The sequence below is a fragment of the Quercus lobata genome, chromosome 2 (assembly GCF_001633185.2).
Source record: "Quercus lobata isolate SW786 chromosome 2, ValleyOak3.0 Primary Assembly, whole genome shotgun sequence".
NCBI classification, from domain to species: domain Eukaryota; kingdom Viridiplantae; phylum Streptophyta; class Magnoliopsida; order Fagales; family Fagaceae; genus Quercus; species Quercus lobata.
In genome coordinates, this window is record NC_044905.1 from 49,032,766 (window position 1) to 49,052,167 (window position 19,402).

At 34.8% G+C, this 19,402-nt stretch overlaps 2 protein-coding genes across 2 annotated transcripts; both read left to right on the plus strand.

Moving 5' to 3' along the window:
* Nucleotides 1–2,057: 2,057 nt before the first annotated feature.
* LOC115965569 (secreted RxLR effector protein 161-like) lies at nucleotides 2,058–2,495 on the plus strand. Its single transcript, XM_031084830.1, has one exon. It carries the CDS (start codon nucleotides 2,058–2,060, stop codon nucleotides 2,493–2,495), a length of 438 nt encoding a protein of 145 aa, XP_030940690.1.
* A 13,772-nt stretch (nucleotides 2,496–16,267) lies between these two features.
* LOC115975739 (protein PIN-LIKES 2-like) lies at nucleotides 16,268–19,076 on the plus strand. Its single transcript, XM_031096645.1, has 2 exons — nucleotides 16,268–18,314; nucleotides 18,793–19,076. The coding sequence occupies exon 1, from the start codon at nucleotides 16,268–16,270 to the stop codon at nucleotides 17,624–17,626; it is 1,359 nt and encodes a 452-aa protein (XP_030952505.1). The 3' UTR covers nucleotides 17,627–18,314; nucleotides 18,793–19,076.
* Nucleotides 19,077–19,402: the final 326 nt, after the last annotated feature.

A 19,402-nucleotide genomic window follows, 5' to 3' on the forward strand; every position in this document is an offset into this window, starting at 1 on the left:
GTGCTCGGGTTGACATGTTAGAACTTTGGCATCAATGATTTGGGCATGCTAACTTCAAACAAGTGGCTAAAGTGTTTAAACTTGTAGCTATTGTAGGGCTTCCAAAATTTGGAAAGGTGGAGAAGACTATTTGTGGTGCATGTCAAATAGAGAAGCAAACAAAGTCAAATCATCACAAAGTGAATGTGATTTGTACCTCACGATGTTTAGAGCTTCTTCATGTTGATCTAATGGGGCCCACAAGAACTGAAAGCCTAGGAGGGAAAAAGTACATCATGGTCATTATTGATGATTTCTCAAGATATACTTAGGTGGAATTTCTTAGAAAAAAAAAATCAGAGGTAAGTGAGAGATGGAAATTCTGTGCAAGAAGCTTCAAAACGAGAAAGGGGTTCCTATTGTCAAGATAAGGAGTGATCATGGCAAGGAGTTTGAAAATGCAAGATTTGAGTCTTTTTGTGAGAAAAATTGGATCAAAAAGGACTTTTTAGCCCCTAAAACTCCTCAACAAAATAGGGTAGTTGAGAGGAAGAATTCAGTGATTCAAGAAATGGCAAGAGTTATACTACTTAACAAGAAAATCCGTCAAACGTTTTGGGGAGAAGCTATGAACACTTCCTGTCATATTGGTAATAGAATATTCTTCCAAGCGGGAATGAAGAAGACCACATATGAAATTTGGAATGGAAAGAAGCCTAAAGTGAAGTACTTCCGAGTCTTGAGGAGCAAATGTTACATTCTAAACGATCAGGAGAACCTTGGAAAATTCGATGCCAAAAGTGATGAAGGCATTTTCCTTGGTTATTCTACCACTAGTCGGGCATATAGAGTCTTCAACAAGAGAACAAAGACAGTGATGGAGTCCATCAATGTGGTGATTGATGATGCCATAACAAACATAGAGATTGATGATGATGGAGAAGGACCAAGTTCCAAAGAATCCATCGTTGAGGTTAAAGCACAAGATATTGAAGTGGAAGGACTTACACCGGAAAAGGAATCGACTCTCGTGAACTCTAGAATGGAGACAATGTCAATGTCTAGATCATCAAGTCCTCTCACCCCTCCAGAAGTTCATCCTCCTATCTCCTGGAATGATGATATGTCCACCTCAAAGAAGCCATCATCAAGAGTGGTTAAAAACCATCCAAAAAGTAACATCATTAGGTCTCTAGATGAAGGTCTTCGTCTTAGAAAGGGAAACACACTTCTTGCCAATCATGTAACGTACCATTGCTACCTTACCCAATTTAAGACGAAAAAGGTAGAAGAAACACTTCAAGATGAAAATTGGGTGGACTTAATGCATGAAGAGTTGAATCAATTTGTAAGAAATAATGTATGGGAACTTATTCCTAGGCCTTAAAACGTTCATGTCATCGGCACCAAATGGATTTTCAAAAACAAGACAGACGAAGATGGCAAGATTATACGGAATAAGTCTCGATTGGTGGCCCAAGGATACACTTAAGTGGAAGGAGTAGATTTTGATGAATCCTTTGCTCCCGTAGCAAGGCTTGAGTCTATCCGCATTCTTCTGTCAATTGCATGCACTATGAACTTCAAACTCTACCAAATGGATGTGAAATGTGCATTTCTCAATGGATACCTAAATGAAGAAGTGTTTGTCGAACAAACAAATGGTTTTCAAGATCCTCACTTCCCGGATCATGTGTTAAGATTGAAGAAAGCTCTTTATGGTTTGAAACAAGCTCCTAGAGCTTGATATGATCGGCTTACAGATTACCTATTGGACAGAGGATTCAAAAGGGGATATGCCAATCGGACTCTATTTGTCAACTGATGAGAACTACCTTATTATGGCTCAAGAATATGTTGATGACATTGTATTTGGAGCTACCACAAATGCTCGGGCTATAGAGTTCTTCGAGGAGATGAAGAAAGAATTTGAGATGAGTATGGTGGGGGAGCTTACATTTTTCTTGGGCCTTCAAGTCCAGCAAAAGAAGGAAGGTATATTCATTTCACAAGAAAAATATGCTAGAAATCTTGTCAAGAAGTTTGGATTAGATTCCAAAAATCATGCCTCCACTCCCATGAGTTCATCCACAAAGCTTAATCTTGATCCTTCTGGGGAAGAAGTAAGTCCAACTTTGTATAGGAGCATCATTGGGAGTTTGCTCTATCTTACGGCAAGTAGACCGAATATTGCTTTTAGCGTGGGAGTTTGTGCTCGATATCAAGCCGCTACAAAGGAATCCCACTTGACTGCTATGAAGCGAATCATACGATATGTTAATGGCACTCCGGATTACGACTTGTGGTACTCAAAGGATTCCAATGCATGCCTTGCGGGGTATTTAAATGCAGATTGGGCTGGAAGTGTGGATGACTGGAAGAGTACCTCAGGTAGCTGTTTCTATCTTGGCAACAACCTTGTCTCTTGGATGAGCAAGAAACAAAATTCAGTGTCACTCTCTACGGCAGAAACAGAGTACATAGCTACTGGGAGCTGCTGCACACAACTTCTCTAGATGAAGAAGATGATTCACGACTGCAGGATTCCTCAAGATACAATGTGTGTGTTCTTTGACAACACTAGTGCTATAAACCTCTCTAAGAATCTGGTTCAGCATTCAAAGTCAAAGCACAAAGAGATACGTTATCACTTCATCCGGGATTTGGTGGAAGATAAAGTCGTGTGTCTTGAATTCATACATACGAATAACCAAAAGGTGGACATCTTCACCAAACCTCTTGATGGTCCACGGTTTGAATCTCTCCATAAGACCATCGGCGTTGGTACAATTCCCTGAATCTCATGTGTGATGTGTGCTTCACTTATCTATCTTGATTTGATCTCACCTATGCATAGCACACCACTTTATTTGTCACATATATAGCATGTTTTGACAAATTTTTGTTTGTTTTTAAGAGTTTTGAATGCTTTATTTTTTATCAATCTTTACTCTCTTTTGTCAAAAATCCAAAAACACATAAAAAGTAGAAAATCCAAAAAGTATGGTCGGCATTATTGTGTTTTGTCACAAGCATGTTTTGCCTTGTACCTTCATACAAATGGCTTTGTGCATTTACGAGCATAGCTTGTTTCCTATGCACTCATATCATTGTGGAAAAAATCTTAACATCTGTGTGACTGTTGTAAATATATTTTCAAACTTGTCATGAATGATTAGTCTATGGTTTTGTTGAACTTGAGACTTGCATAGACTTCTGCCTATATATCTTCCCACTCTTTTATTTTATTTTTTTGCTTAAAGAGCTCAACCAGTATAAATCTCAAAATGAAAAGAGATAATGAGCTGCAAAAGCCGTCGCACATACTAGTATTTGACTAGGAAAAAGGGAAAGCGATTTTTATGAAAATGTATGGTGCCCAAAAGCCAAAGGCTTATTCATCAAATTGAAATGTTAAAAATTTCAGGCATCGATCTCAAAATGAGATGTATTTTTCAAAAATGATCAAATGATATGAAATGTAAGAAGTCAAATAAAGAGCTTCAAAATTATGTATTCAAGTTTTGTGGGAGGTCATATATGTATACTTCTATAATTGAGATTGGTCACTCTTCCTCATGCTAATTGTGTATGTCTTGATTGAATTAATCATTGAAGATTCACATTAGACTAAGGACTATCTTATCTTTGATACCCACACACATCACACATGCCTATGTTCAATGAATGCCTTATTCATTCGTGTGATTGTATTTGATTAAATGTGTTGCACTTACTCGATAATATGTTGATCAAACACAAAAAGATTTTTGAGTATTTTAATTGTTTTTGGAAAGTATTTTTGTTTTTGAAAATTTTCAAAAACTGTGCAACTCTATTTTGGCGACTCACTCACGCGAGTAAATCCAGTCGCGAGACCCCAATCGTGAGCTTACTCAGAAACTTTCACAACTCCTTGGCGAGCTGAGCCCCCAATAGCAAAAAAGACTTCAAAAAAATTTAAAATTTCTAGATTTTTAGCATTTTCATGACTCATTTTGGCAACTGGTTCGCGAGTGGATGCTCCAGTCGCGAGTTTACTTAAAATGCTTCGTGACTCCCTTCGCGACTTACTCGCGAGTAGACCTTCCAGTTGGAAAAAACACTTAGACAAAATTTTCAAAATTTGTCACATGGGTTTTTGGCAACTTGACTTGGCAACTTGCTTGTGACTCATTCCAGTCATGAAAAACGCGTGTTTTGCACAAATAGGGTTAAATCCAAGACAGTTTTCAAAAACTTTTCAGTCTTCCCTCACATCACATGCTGTTTCATTGTCTTGTCCGCCTCTCCCTCTTCCAAAACCACCATTTTCACTCACAAAACCTCCATTTTCTTCATCAATCCTTCACCAATCTTCAAGAAAATGTATGAGTTTTCTCTTTTTCTCAAAGTATTACATGTTTCTAGCTCTTGATTTCTTGGATTTTGTGTTTTTGTTGAGATTTGAAAATATGATGTTAGAATATGGTTTGTTAATATTTGGTTGAGTTTGTTGTATGAGTTTTTTTGGTTTTGGTAGTATAATGCCTAATATACATGTTTTTCATGTTTGTTTCTTATTTTTGTGCATTATACCATGTTTGTGTTGTATTGTGCATATCATGTCCATGATAAAATGTTTCATAGACTTTATCTTGTGTTTCTGTGGATTCCAAGGAATACAATGGCTGTAGGGATAATCATGTTTCTTTGATTTTGAAACATCATATGATTATGTGTTTCTACAAGTTGCCCTAATTTGCACACACTTTGCTTTTGATGCACACACACACACTCTCTTTGACATGTTTGAGTGGTTAATGTCACAATTCTATCATGTATTGATGAATTATGTCGTTACATGTCAATTTTGGGTGGATTGCACTTTAAATTTCTGTTTTTAGGGTTGTGATTCAATACTCGTTGTGTTGGTACTACCTGGTTACTAATCGAGTTTGTTGTCATATTTTGTGCTCTGTTTTGTGGTACTTGTTGCTTTATTTTTACAAGTGACTCCAAAGAAGAAAACCACTGCACAACACATTGACAAAAGGAAGAAAATGGACAATACTCGATTCCGCTCTACCCAACACTTTGAGAGATACAATCAGTTCTTTTAGAAGGCTCCAATCATCCAAGAGTGATTTGTGAACCTTGTTGGTTTGAAGGACTACTTTATCCCAAACTGTTTTCAAGATAGGGGTTGGGAAAAGCTCCTTAGTGATCTCCCCAGGGTGTGTGAACCATTGATTCGGGAATTCTATGCCAATGCCATTCTACGGGAGGATGAAATAAATTGTTGGCTAGAGGGCATGAGTTCACCATTGATGTGGAGGACATTGATGAGGTTCTTGGCTTTGAGGATCTCGAACATGATTTCACTCACTACAAGGATAGAATGCTCTCCATGGAAATGGTTCAATCCCATATTGGTGGTGTTAGAGAAGGAAGATGCCTCAACACAACTACTTTTCCAACGAATTTGAGGTGTCTTACATACATTATGATGTTCAATCTATACTTGGTGAAAAAGATGATCACCATCAACAATGCTAGAGCCATTTTTCTCATGGAGCTTCGTGAAAATACCTACATTGACATTAGTGCTCATGCATTTTCCATCATTACTAATGAAACAAGGACAACTTCAAGGGCAAAGCTTATTCACCCTAGTCTACTCATTCGGCTCTTTCATGCAAAAAGGTGTGGAAATTCCCCAAGACATCAGCCTCATGCCTACTCCTTCAGCTATCAATGCTCTAACAATCGCAAGGATCAAGGTTCGTCTTCTAAGTGATGAAGAGGAGGGTGATCAAGCACAAGGAGAGCCTATGGACACAAAGACTAACGTAGAAGGACAACCCTCAACTGCACGAAGTCATGGTAAAAAGGGCAAAGCCTCATCATATTCAGAAGTGCCTCTAGATGCATTTCAAATCATTCTTGAGAGGATTAGTAGCCTGCGAGACATCCCAAATGAGCACTTTGACAGGCTGACTGCTATTCAAGAACAGATCTACTTGCTTTCAACCAAGTTTGATGGCTTCACTGACCAGCCTTAGTCCTTTGGCCATTCCGGCCAAAAAAGGGGAGATATAGATGGAGTAGCTCTTGAAAGGGGGCCCTACCTTAAGGGGGAGAAACGTTTATAAGTTTTTATGGTTTATGTTTGGATTTAGTTCTATTATGGTTTTTCATAACACTTATCTTAGTATCTTGGTTTGGTTTTTAAGTACTCTATAACTTTAGTACTTGGTTTTAAAATATTTGGACATGGTGTGTTATGAATGCTTGAATGGTTTAGCTATTTGAACTATGCTTTAATTATGTACCTTTGCTTTTGTAGCCTAGTACTTTTAGTTAATGTTATGCATTTCCTTTAAGTACACCACACTTGTGCCCATGCTGGATCTTGTATCCTTGATGCAACTACCTTTGTCTTTTTGTATCGGTTATGTGTTGGACATGCAAATGACATTTTGCATTGAGCTTAGTACTTTTAGTTAATGTTATGTGTTTCCTTTAAGTACATCACACTTGTACCCTTGTTGGATCTTGTATCCTTGATGCAACTACCTTTGTGTTTTTGTATCAATTGTGTGTTAGACATGCAAATGACATTTTGCATTGAGCTTATTTGCTTACATATCCAGATGTTCATTCCTTGTGTGAATGATCATTGTGATCACTATTTATAGTGATTGTTCATGTTTGGTCAAGCCATGCTTTATTGCTATAGTCACTACTGCTTGATCGCATTGTGCTTGTTCCATATGTATTTCAAGATTTCTGCTTACAATGATCATCTTGTGTTATTGTTTTCAAGAAAACTTGTCTGTTTGGTACAAGAGCTTTTCAATTTTTAGAGTTAGGTGTGAGTGAGTTTTGGTAACTGTTCCCAACTCATATTTTAAGTATAGAGTCTGTTTTAGGGTTTTGTCACAGAATAGCCAAAGGGAGAGATTGTAAGGTTGAATTTATTCAATCATGTGTTGGCTTTATTCCATGCCAAATTTGCTTATATTTTAGCAATTAGATACCTTGTATTTAGGTGGGAATTATGAAAGGATTGTGTGTGAGAAAGTGTGAACAAAACTCAAGATGTGTGCAATCAAAGGAGTCTCGCAACTGGATCTTGTGACTGGCAAGTCGCCAAAGTGGCACATGTGTGAAGCATGCAGGCAACTAAAGGGTCACGACAGTTGGAGCACTACAGGACAAAAATATACAATTTGGCCAAGTAGTTAGCTCGCAACTCAAATTCGTAACTTGTTCCAGTAGCGAGGCTGAGTCGCTAGAATGCCCTGTTTGGATGAAACCTGACTTTTCACATCCCTCACATACACTACTATAAATACCTTTATACCCACAAAATGTAGAGACTTCCAGAGAGAATTTGAAGAGAGAAACCCTAGAGAAAAACAAGATTGACTCATCCACAATCTTCATCATTTGATTCTCCAAATTCCTGTACTCTCACCCTCTCCATTGATATATCCTTGAGAGGTACATTTTGCGAAATCTTTATCTCACCATATTCATATCTATGAGGAGGTATTTTGGTGCTTGGGAATCAATTCAGAGATGACCAATTTACTTGGTTGATGCAATGGGCTTATTGCGGGATCCGGGAAGTTAAAGAAGACAAGGTTAGGCGTAACCCTGCTGGAGCAAGAAGCTTGAAGGGCTTAGATGCATTAGGTAGATTAGGCTTGAAGGATCTTCTGCTATTCATGTATCTCAATTGTATTCTTTATTGGGTCATTTGACTGCTTGAAGGGCGGCGGAGAGGTTTTTTGCCGAGTTTTTCGATTTCCTCTTCGATAACACGTGCCAGTGTTATCTTTGTGTTTGCATCTCTCTTCCCTTACTCTTTACCTTTTAATTGCTGCTATGTTTTACTTATTTGGTTATAGCTTATATACATCATTCCGCACATATATTGTTTTTGTATAAGCTTGTGTTGGTATTGTTAAATTTAGGGGTCTAAACATTCATTAGTATTTTACACACTAATTGAACTTTCAGTTTCAAACAGTTTTTTCGAAGCATTACTCTAGAAATAAAAACATCTTGCTACCATCTATAATTAGACATAGTAGGACAACGTAAATTGTTTAGATAGTCACTTATACAAGAAGAAATATTAGAAGGAGTTCCAACAAAATTGTTTAATAATAGTATAAATTAAAGTATTGACTCCATCAAGAATACCTTGGCCAATTCTTTCATCAAAAATGGGTAAACCATCGTCATCTTTTCTAACGGCCTTTCTGATGGATTCTCTGGAACTTTTGGTAAGATATTTTTCCCACCAACTGCGAAGGGTTCCAGAAAAATCGGTAGTAAGAAGATCAACAATTTTAGCATGGTCAAGATTATGGTTGGTAATATAAGCGTTAGCAACCATAGACATATGACCCATTTTATTAATAATTTCTTGTTCAAGTTAGCCATCAATGTTCCATTCATAAAGCTTATCAGCAGAAACAGAAAACTGTGTTTGGAAAAAAATTTCTTCGAACTGCATATCAGGAGGATTAGGTTTTGAATACCAGTTTTTTCTAAAAGACATGGGATTGGGTTTTCCAACAAATCATTTAATTTTAGGTAATTTGAAAACAGATTTATCAGAAGTAGAGGATGAGGAGTCAAAATTTGAATCTTTGGAAAAAACAGTCTCTTCTTTTTTTCTTGAGATAGCACGGGCAGTACTAGTAGAAGTATTCTGCTCAGTTTTTATTTTTTGTAAATCAAAAAGCATTTGTTCAACTTTTTCAATAGTTTTTGTCTGGGTGGTTTTAAGGCTCAAGTTTTGCCTTTGGCTAGGTAAATCAACTAAAGGTTTTTCAATTATTGAAGAAGTAGGTATGTCAATTTTTTCTTCAATACTTTGTTGGCCAATAATATGTAAGGAATTATTAAAAAAATTGTTTTGTTCAATAATATTTTTTGTTTCAGTGGAAATAGAGGAGGCCTTTATCTCAGTCCCTTTACAGTTAATAATAAACATGTCAAGGGGCGGATGGCTAGACTGAATAATGGTTTTATAATCTTTAACAAAATTTGATTTTTTACCATGTTCAAACTATTTTTTGAAATATTTTTTGGAACATAGTAGTTTTCAATGAAATTAAAAAACAAAATATGTTTTTGTAGTTGGTGCATTTTTTCTTTCCATTTTCTTTTAACACAGTCTTTTTCTTTTTGTTCAACAGTAGCATGACAGGATTTTCTTTTTTCTTTTTTTTTTCAGATTTAAACTCATCAAATAAAGCTACCATATCAATAACAAAAGTTTTGTTAAAATCTCTTAGTTGGCTATGAATAGTAGGGGTTTGAAAGTCATGGGTAGTAGGAGCTTGAAAATCAGAAGCAGTTGGAGACCCAAATTCAGTCTCTTCTTCTTCTTCAATGGCATGCTTGCCATGTTTAGAAGAAGGCTTTGTTTTTGTGGAATAATAAGCAGTGCTTACTTGGGAGTTGTCACTTGCAACTCCTTTCAGCTTTAAATTAGGTTTTTCAAAATTTTTTGTAAAAATTCATTGAGATCTTGATCTTTTTTTGAAATATCTTCATAAACAGTAGATCCAGCAAAAGAATGCCTTCCTTCTTTAATCATAAGAGGTTTGTTATCACCAAAACTTATTTTAACAGTTCCATCAAGATATTGTTAGATGTGGTCAAGATTTAACTCATCATAAACAAACTTAGCAGGCTGAGCTTCTCATTCCAACAACCATTCTTTGGGAGGATTAATATCTTTCCATTGAATCATTTTTGGAATTTGAACCTTGGCATTAGGAGTGGAACATTGGATTAACAGAGTTTTATCCCCAATATCTCTTAGTCTAGCACAAGGATTAAGGGTAGTATTTACCAATCTATAATAAATGCTATAAATGATAGCAAAGGGCTTACTGCCTTCATCCATATCATAACCAAATGTCAAAAATATTTAAAGTTAAAGTTTTAACAATATTAGGATAATCCAAAACAAGAGTAAGATCAGGATAGCAGTTAAAAAAATAGGACCATAAAATAGAGATGAGGTGATCATGCCAAGAATACTAGCACGGAAATCTTTAAATCTAGCATCTCTTAAGCACATAAGCACAAAAGCATTAATACATTTTCGGGTAAGAGGTTTAACAGCAACTTGAACTAATCCAATATGCAAATAACTGAATTTTTTTGCAAGGAATTCATTAATACTTCTCCTATTAAACAAACAACATTTTTCATGAGTTCCTGAAATAGAATATGTTTGCTCAATAGTTCTAACACTAAACTGAATTGAAGGTAGATTGGACCCAACTAGTCTTATAGATGGATTTAGTATCAACTTTAGGAATACACCATTTCTTAAAATCAGTGAAATCAGTTTCTTCAACAAAGTAGCCTTCTTCATTTATAATATCAGGAGGGGCACTAGATCTAGAGCTAGCAGAGGAATTGGATCTAAATAATCTATCCATACTATCCTAGATTCAACACTTGTTACGTTTTATTCTTACAACCATTGCATTTCGTAACACATACCCTAATCAACCCTCTACCCCTCATGCCCTAACACTCTTTTGGTAAAACAGGCCTTACTGCTTATTATAGGGAATTCACGATGGTACGTATATAACTCTTGATATGCCAAGCAAAGGATTCGTATCCTTTAATGCTATCTCTATTGTTTTTTCAAGTATGATACTAATTATAGTTATTGTCCATTAAGTTTTTAGTAAATATTCCTTAAAAACAAATTTTTAGTAAATATTACAAAGTTATTATGGTGTGCAATCTTCTATCTATAAAAAGCATGAATGTGTAAAAGCTACAGTAATAGCTACAGTACATTTTGGTTTGTTCAATATGTACTGTTTATCATTTCATTGACCTTCCTTTTTTTTTTTTTTGGGTGATGTTGTCGAGTCAACTTTTTTTTTTTTTTAATTTTCAATACATATGAGACCCTGTTTATATATTTGAAGTTTTAATTCCTTATAGGTCTAAAATAAAATATCATATTGGAACCAACCACAACTAAAAATTAAGATATTGTGAAAATAAAGAAGTGCTACATCCACAACATTTCTCACAACACTTTCATAACAAATCATTTGTGGTAAATTATTATTGGTTCTAATTTAAACTTAGCAATGAAATTACTTTTTTTCCCACCAATAACAACTAGTAACAACCTACTGCTTATGATTTGTTGTGAAAATGTTGTAGATATAGCATTTCTCTTGTGAAAATGTTAAGACATCTTATTGTCATTATATATTCACAACTGCTATAGTGTCAATTCTTTATAAGTCAAAATAAAATATAACAAAACTATAAAGGTATTTTAAAAATGTTGTACCATTTTGTTATGTTTCTAGAATTTTTTTTTTTTGGGGGGGGGGGGTTAGTTAACTTCGTTGAGCCAAAATTTACTATTTTACATACAGTTTTCTTGGGTTGATTATTGTATTTTTGTCTCTACACACCATTTTAAGTGAAAACACATAGTTTTACACCAAAAAATAAAATAAAAAACTTAGGATAAAAACACTTTTCATCCTTTATGTTTGGGGTAATTCACAATTCCTCCTTAAACTTTAAAATCAAACAATATTTCCATTAATATTTTGGAAAAGAGCAAATATGTCATATTGTTATTTTCTCAATTAAACCCTAATGAAAGCTTATGATTCTTAAAATATATCTATTGTGTAATGTCTAAAATACTCCAACTAAAATTTTAACATCCCAAAAAATTTGTTCACATATTTTGAGTTTTAGATGGTTATAATATGTATAAAGTTAATTGTGATATAAGGTGTTTTATTTATTTCCTAGAGAGCGTTGATTTTCTAGGTTTAAATCTTTGAAACTTACAATTTATCTAATGGAAAATTCGATGACACATGCTTTTTTTTTTCTTTTTTTCTTGCCTCAAATGGGTGTTCATTAAAAACTAAGCTAAACATTGCACCGAGACTCGTGTAGAATGATAAATAAAAAAGTATGAATGACATATTTTTCATTGTGTATGAGTGAAGGTATTTGATGAGGAGTTTCAATTGTACCATATAACATCATTCATTACGAAAATTTATATATTGTGACAATGTCTTAGCAAAAATCAGTCACTTATTGTTGGAAAATGATGATATTCGTTATCATTCTTAAAAGCTTTTAGTAAGTGGATATTGCCTTTAGCAAATAAGTACTAAGAAACTATTATAGTGAAATAAATATTCATATGTTAAATAGCTACTATAACTTCGTGTGTTATTAATTATCAAAATTATTATACGAATAAGATTAACTTTGTACTATAACTTCGTATGTGATTAATTATCAAAATTATTATATGAATAAGATTAACTTTGTATGACATACTTTTTTCCTGTATATAGTTTCATACTTCTTCAAATAGTAATTTTATTTTAATTTTCTCATTTAAGAGGTAGCACGTGCCTTCCTAACTAGTTCTATATAAAATGACAAAATTTTACCCAAAAAAAAAAAAAAGTGACTTCCTTATTTATTTATTTATTAAGTATACATGTGTGAGTATGTAAAAAAAAAAGTACGCACAAGTGACTAGAGTATGATATGAAATAATAATAATAAGAAGAAGAAGAAGAGTGATTTATTTTTTATTTATATTTTTTTGAAAGAAAAACATAATTAAAATATTAATAATAATGAGAGTTAAATATATTAAATAATCAATTTTAATCTCTCAACAAACATTGTTTATGTCCTATTTCTAGGCCAAAATTGGAGATTAACACTGTTTGTCAAACAATATAATTAGTAGGCACTGTTTTCAAACTATATTTTTTACTAACATCTCGAGTTTAAAAGACTCGATTTAGGGCCTATAAATCGAGTCTCAAAGACTCGATTTCCATGGTCTGATCACGTACCACCTGGAAATCAAGTCTCTAAGACTGCGTCTGTTTTGGCTGAAAAGGATTTCAGGAAATTATTTTACACCCAACAGAGTGTTTGGTAGGGCTTGTAAAATAAATTCAAATGGAAAATCAACAACTTTGACTAGAAAATAAGCCCTTTAACCCAAAAAATATTTTACACTTCTATTTTACCTTCAAATGATTTTCGGACTCAAACACCGAAGAGAGAGAGAGAGAGCACAAAGAGAGACTAGAGAGAGTGAGATCGAGCTCGCGCCGTCGAGGTCAAACCACTGCCCTAAGCCCAAACGCGCCGTTGAGCTCACGCCGATGAGATCTAGCTGCAAGATCGCGCCATAGAGCTCACGCCGTGAGATCACACCGTCAAGATCGCGCTAGGGAGATTGTCCCGTCGAGATCGCACCCTTCTAGATCGCACTGTGAGATCATCCCGCCGCCCTCTAGATCGAACTCTTCTCGTCTCAATCTCAGCACCGCCTGAAGCCTGCCGTCGCTGGACCGGTCTCGTCACCCATGACCCACCCATGACCAATCTCTCTCTTTCTCGATCTACCTCTCCCTTTCCCCCGATTTGCGATCACTCTCTCTTCCTCCTCCCTCTCTTAGTTTGACCGAATGGTTTTGTGTATTGAGAATGGTTTTGTTTTGATTTTTGTTTCTTTAAAAGTTTACATATTGCAATTTTCTATTATAAAATTTGTTTGGAAGCTGAGAAAATGTGAGAAACTCGTAGAAATTTTGCATTTTCAAAATGTTACCAAACACTTGAAATTATTTTCTAATATAATTTTTAAAATGCAACCAAACACTAAAAAATATTTTCCTTTCCCGAAAATATTTTCACCTGAAATTATTTTACACTCGGAAAATATTTTACACTAAAACAAATGCAGCCTAAGACTCGATTTATAAGCCCACCCAACAAATCCATGAGCCAAACCTTCTTGAGCCTATGGAGTTCTAAATTCCGCTCCCTATAGTGTTTCTCCTTATGAGACATTTTCAAAGTTTTTCTTTAAGGGTTGCTCGTCATGAGCCTTGACCATGAAATAAAACACCAAGAGTGTTGTTCATCCAAATTACACAAAACCTAAACCTTCGTTAGTGCGTTCATTGGTAGAAAACCTCCTTAGAATTCTTTGAAGCACCAAAGAACCCATAGTCACCTGATCTAGCCAGACCATGACGCCACCGCCGCACCACTGCGCCAGACCCAGGTCCCGAGGCCTGCAACGCTACCCAGGCCATGCGACCCAGGCTGCGGGACCCAGGCCTAGGTGAGGTGAGCTCTCTCTGGGATTTCTTAATTTTTTTTTTTTTTTTTGGTTGTTTCTAGGAATGGCAAGATGAGGGACTTGAGACTTAAAATTTTTTTGGTTTATAAATCGAGTCTTAGAGACTCAATTTTCAAGTGGACGTCATGTGAAAAAAATGCCACATCAGACGTAATCAAACCATAAAAACCGAGTCTTTGAGACTCGATTTATAGCCCAAAAATGAGTCTTTGAGACTCAAGATATTCGTAAAATATATACTTTTAAAATCATGCCTACTAACTATATAGTTAGGAAAATGAGCTTAATTCCCAATTTTGGCCCCTATTTCTATGTTGGTTTATTTTAGTTTTTTCAATATATAGCGTAAATTTACGGCAACAGAAATAACAAAAAGAGTACCGTACTTGTTGGAAGACATGTGACTTGCTCTAAGTTTTCGTGACATAAACCTTTTTGACAGTAGGTCATGATGGAGCTGACATTCACTGATGCATGACTAACTCGTAACAATCTTCATGACGAGGTTGTAAATTGAAATCGCTCACAATTAAAGTCATCACCTAGTATAATCTTCTCCCCTCTTTCCGTTCTTTCCGTGTGTATGTTAAAATATTTAGGTTAAATTTGGTAATAGTTTTTGTTTACTATTTTCAAAAACTTGTTTTTTCAAATATGAAGAAAAAACAAGTTCCTTATATTTTTGAAATCAAAAACATGTTTGGTTACTTAAAATTTAAAAGATAGTTTTTTGAAGAAAAAAATAAAAAATATTAAAATAAGTTGTTACTAGGATTTGAAATCTAATACTAACTCATTAAATGAGACAGATTCATTAAATTAAATTTGTGTTTTCATTAACTTTTGAAAATTAGAAACTGAAAACAGTCTTTTGCATGTTTTCAGTTTTCTTCACCAATTGAGTTTTGAGAATAGTTTTTGTTTTCTGTCTATTTTGGGTTGCCAAACAAGTTTTTTAGTCTCAAAAATAGAAAATTATTTTTGAAAACAGAAAATAATAGTAAAAAACAGTTACCAAACATACCCTTAGTATTTTCAAAAGAAAAAACAGTGGGTTAATCCCATATTGAAAAAAGAGTGTAAGTTAAAAAAGTTTAAAGTCTGTGCTGTATATCTAGAAGTTAGGCCATTTTTGATATACATCACTGTCAATTTATTTAAGACATTCTCTGCTCTCCTGAGTGTGTTAAAATATTTAGGGGGTGTTTGGTACATGTGTTTTGTTGTTTGAAAACATATGTGGAAATACGTATTGGTGAAAAGGTACAATGAAAATGTGTATAATGTTGTTTAAAAACTGAAAATATGTATATAAGTAGGTGTACCAAACATCCCTTAGTATTCTCAAAAGTCATCACCGAATTTCTCAGCCAAAAAAAAAAAAAAAGTCGTCACCTAATTTCTCAGGAAAAAAAAAAAAAGGTTCATCACCTAATACTAAATATTTTACGACAGATTCTCTCTACATTACAATTCAATGACATATTGACATATAGTTGAATACTTTTTTTTTTTTTTTATTACACCAACGTCACCCAATTAAGCCACCAACAAACTTTCAAATTAATCACTTCACTTTCAAACTGTTCTAGATTTCCCAAATTTGACAAATCTGTAAGTTCCTCTTTTTCCTCCGGAAGAACCTACTTACTAGGATTGTCAGCTTTCTGCTAATTGTCATATTTCTAGTTCTGGAAAACCCATGTTGTCTTGTCCCATGTCTCAATGATATTATAGGAACGTTTAATTAGTTTCATGACCATTGGGTTGGGATGGGATTGTTGGGCTTAGGCTGGCTTTCAGATTTCCTGGCTAACAACATTGTTTGTTCCATATAGTTCTGAGAGAAATTCTATTCCTATGTTTTCAAGTTCTTGTAGAACTTGGTGACTGACAGATATTGATATCCTCTTCAACTCTACCATTTTTTTAGTTTTCTGTATATTTCATAAAATTCTTATGACTTCCATACTTGTTAAGGGATCTGAATTTCAATTCTTAGATTTTCTAGATTCAAAGGTAGCGTGTGAAACTTTTTAGGAGTCTCCTAGAATTATTCTAATTTCTTAAAAAGCATAAAGAATGGAGTTCTTCCTTGCTTCATTACATGAAACAGTGAAATCAGAAGCTGAAATTGTTCTAACATCAATAGTACCTTTATTGAAACTCCTCTCTATAACTGTCATTGGTTTAGTTCTTGCTCACAAGAAAATCCAAACTATCCCAAAAGAGACTTTCAAGATACTAAGTGAACTTGTTTTTGCTCTATTTTTGCCCTGCCTGATCTTCACCCACCTTGGTCCATGCATTAGTCTAAAAAATTTCATTCATTGGTGGTTCATCCCTGTAAATGTTGTTCTCAGTACTGCAATTGGTTGTGTGTTGGGGTTATTGGTGGCTATAATTTGCAGGCCACCACCTGAATACTTTCGATTCACCATCATCATGACTGCATTTGGAAACACGGGGAATATCCCTCTTGCAATTGTTTCATCAGTTTGCCACAGTACTGATAACCCATTTGGCGAGGAATGTTATGCAGCTGGTGTGGCATACGTATCCTTTTCTCAATGGATTTCTGTTATTCTTGTATACACTCTTGTTTATCATATGATGGAGCCCCCATTGGAGTCTTATGAGATTGTTGAAGTTGAAGAAGGGGCCGCTGAGATTGAGGAAGTACCTGCTGATGATCTCAGTAGGCCACTTCTTGTTGAAGCTGAATGGCCAGGAATTGAAGATAAGGAAACAGAACATTGCAAGACACCCTTTATAGCAAGGCTTTTCAATAGCATCTCTGGCATCTCACAATCAACTATTCAGGATCTTGATTCAGTGGAGGAAAGTCCAAGTAGTCCCAAGTCTATTACGTGTTTGGCTGAGCCTAGGATGGTAAGAAAAATCAGAATTGTAGCTGAGAAAACTCCAATTCATCACATTCTTCAACCACCAACAATTGCTTCTCTGTTAGCTATTATTATAGGACTTGTCCCTCAGCTCAAATCTTTTGTTTTTAATGATGATTCTATTGTCTCTTTCATCACAGACAGCTTAGATTTTATGGCTGAGGCAATGGTGCCTTCAACTATGCTTATTCTGGGTGGAATGCTAGCTGAGGGTCCCAATGAATCTAATTTAGGGATCCGAACTACAATTGGAATCATTGTAGCAAGGCTTTTAGTACTTCCTTTGTTTGGAATTGGGGTCATCATGTTGGCTGATAAGTTAAATTTTTTGGTCTATGGGGATCAAATGTACCGGTTTGTGCTGTTGCTGCAATACACAACGCCAAGTGCCATTTTGTTGGGGGCAATTGCAAGCTTGAGGGGTTATGCAGTGAAGGAGGCATCAGCACTCCTCTTCTGGCAGCATGTGTTTGCTCTATTCTCCCTTTCGTTGTATATAATTCTGTACTTTAATGTGCTGCTTTCTTATGTCTAAGGTCTGGTCGTCTGCCTCTTTTTTTTTTTTTTTTTTAATTTTTTTTTAACTTTATGAAAAGCATGTAATAGCCATTTGACATGCTGATTTCAAATAGTATATTTCTATTCTGAATGTGATTAAGTTGAAAGGTTGTATCCATAACAATCAGATGTAATTTACTTGTTCTTTGGTTTTCTTCATTTCCAAATTTAAGAAACCATCTTTGTGATGAACAATCTGTGAAAAGAGGTTCATGATTTCCCTGCCATGGAACAAAAAAGAGCGACATTAGGGAACGTTCTTGACCTGCCCATGGAGGTTTCCAAAACCACCGGCAATTTAGTTACTTCAGTCTTCATTATGTTTCTGATTCTTATTTTGGGCATGATAACCTATCTAAGGAATGTTCCATGATACCTCCCCAATGGATTTCCAAACCACTGGCAGTCTAGTTTCTTGATTTGTCACTGTTTCCTTAACTAATATCTTGCCAATCCAAGGTTCATCCTGTTATGGATGCAGAGGCATGTTTATATATCTTCTGCAAACAACTATAATACATGCCTTAAGATCTGATAAATCTTTGAACTTTTACTTCGGGGTGCACAGGATGCAAGGTTAACATAGATTTCCCACAGGTATTGATGTTAGAAGACTTCTTCCATAAGAAGCAGACCATGAAAGGAGGGATGGCATCAGGTTTAGAGTAAGTGTTTTGCTCAGAATCTCTTACAATATGTTCATTGTTTTCTTATACACATTTTATGTGTTTTGCTTGCAATTCTTATTGAGGAGATTCAGAACTAAAACCTTCAAATTTAGCATTTTAGACCAAGGTTAAAATATGACAATCAATCTTCACTAGGAATAAGGTAGCATTGAAGTAAATTCAGTTGTTTTGGACGTCAAATTTATTTATAGAACCTTACAAGAAGATAGAATCTAAAACAACCATTGTACTTTACAAGAATTTAGAATCTAAAACATTGTTTTAGTCATTTTTTTGGTGCATGAAAAGATTTATTTGAGATTTTTGTTGCTGACAAGATGGAGAAAAGTTTAGAAATAAAAAATGCCTAATCTATATCACAGGCTTCCTAAAAGTCTAATCTATATCATTGTTTTAGTAATTTTTTGCTCAAGTATTTGCACATTTGTGACTTACTATTAGCTTTATTCAACAGCTTAAGATTATTTGATGTCAAACGGCTCATAAACTTCGGCTGTACTTTGCAGACAAGATTTCTCATGCTGCAGAAGTTTTTGCAGATCTTCGACATAAACCTGATCTTTTTCTTTTCTTTTTTACTTTTTTCTCTTTAGCAATCTGAAAGGTTGGTATAAATTATACATTCATTCTTAAAGTTAATCTGCTTGTCTCAAAATTTTTTTTTCTCAAGTCGAGTGACTTGGTTAAAGGTATTCCTATCATTATGTCTTTTTGGAGAGCACATAAAAGTGTAGCTCAAATACGTCAAACATAGCATTTGAAATATTTTCACTTGTTACTTTCCATAATATTTTTTTTAATTTAAAAAAAAAATGTCATTTACATATTCTATAAACATTTTGACCATGTCATGGAATTTCTTTGTTGGGAAGATTATTTCTCATCAATGTCCACTCCTCTTGTTTCTATGAACTCAATTTAAATTATATTTTTGCTTTAAGAATCTGCAGACTAAAAATGGGCATCAATTATCAAAACGCCCGAATGATTGAAGTGTTGCATATGGTATTGCCATCTCGGACTTTGTTTTATAGTTTAAGTAATGAAAAAATGGAAAGATTTTT

What these genes read in the sequence shown, in the direction of transcription:
- LOC115965569 (XM_031084830.1), top strand. Translation starts at nt 2,058, where the DNA reads ATGAGTTCATCCACAAAGCTTAATCTTGATCCTTCTGGGGAAGAAGTA.
- LOC115975739 (XM_031096645.1), top strand. Translation starts at nt 16,268, where the DNA reads ATGGAGTTCTTCCTTGCTTCATTACATGAAACAGTGAAATCAGAAGCT.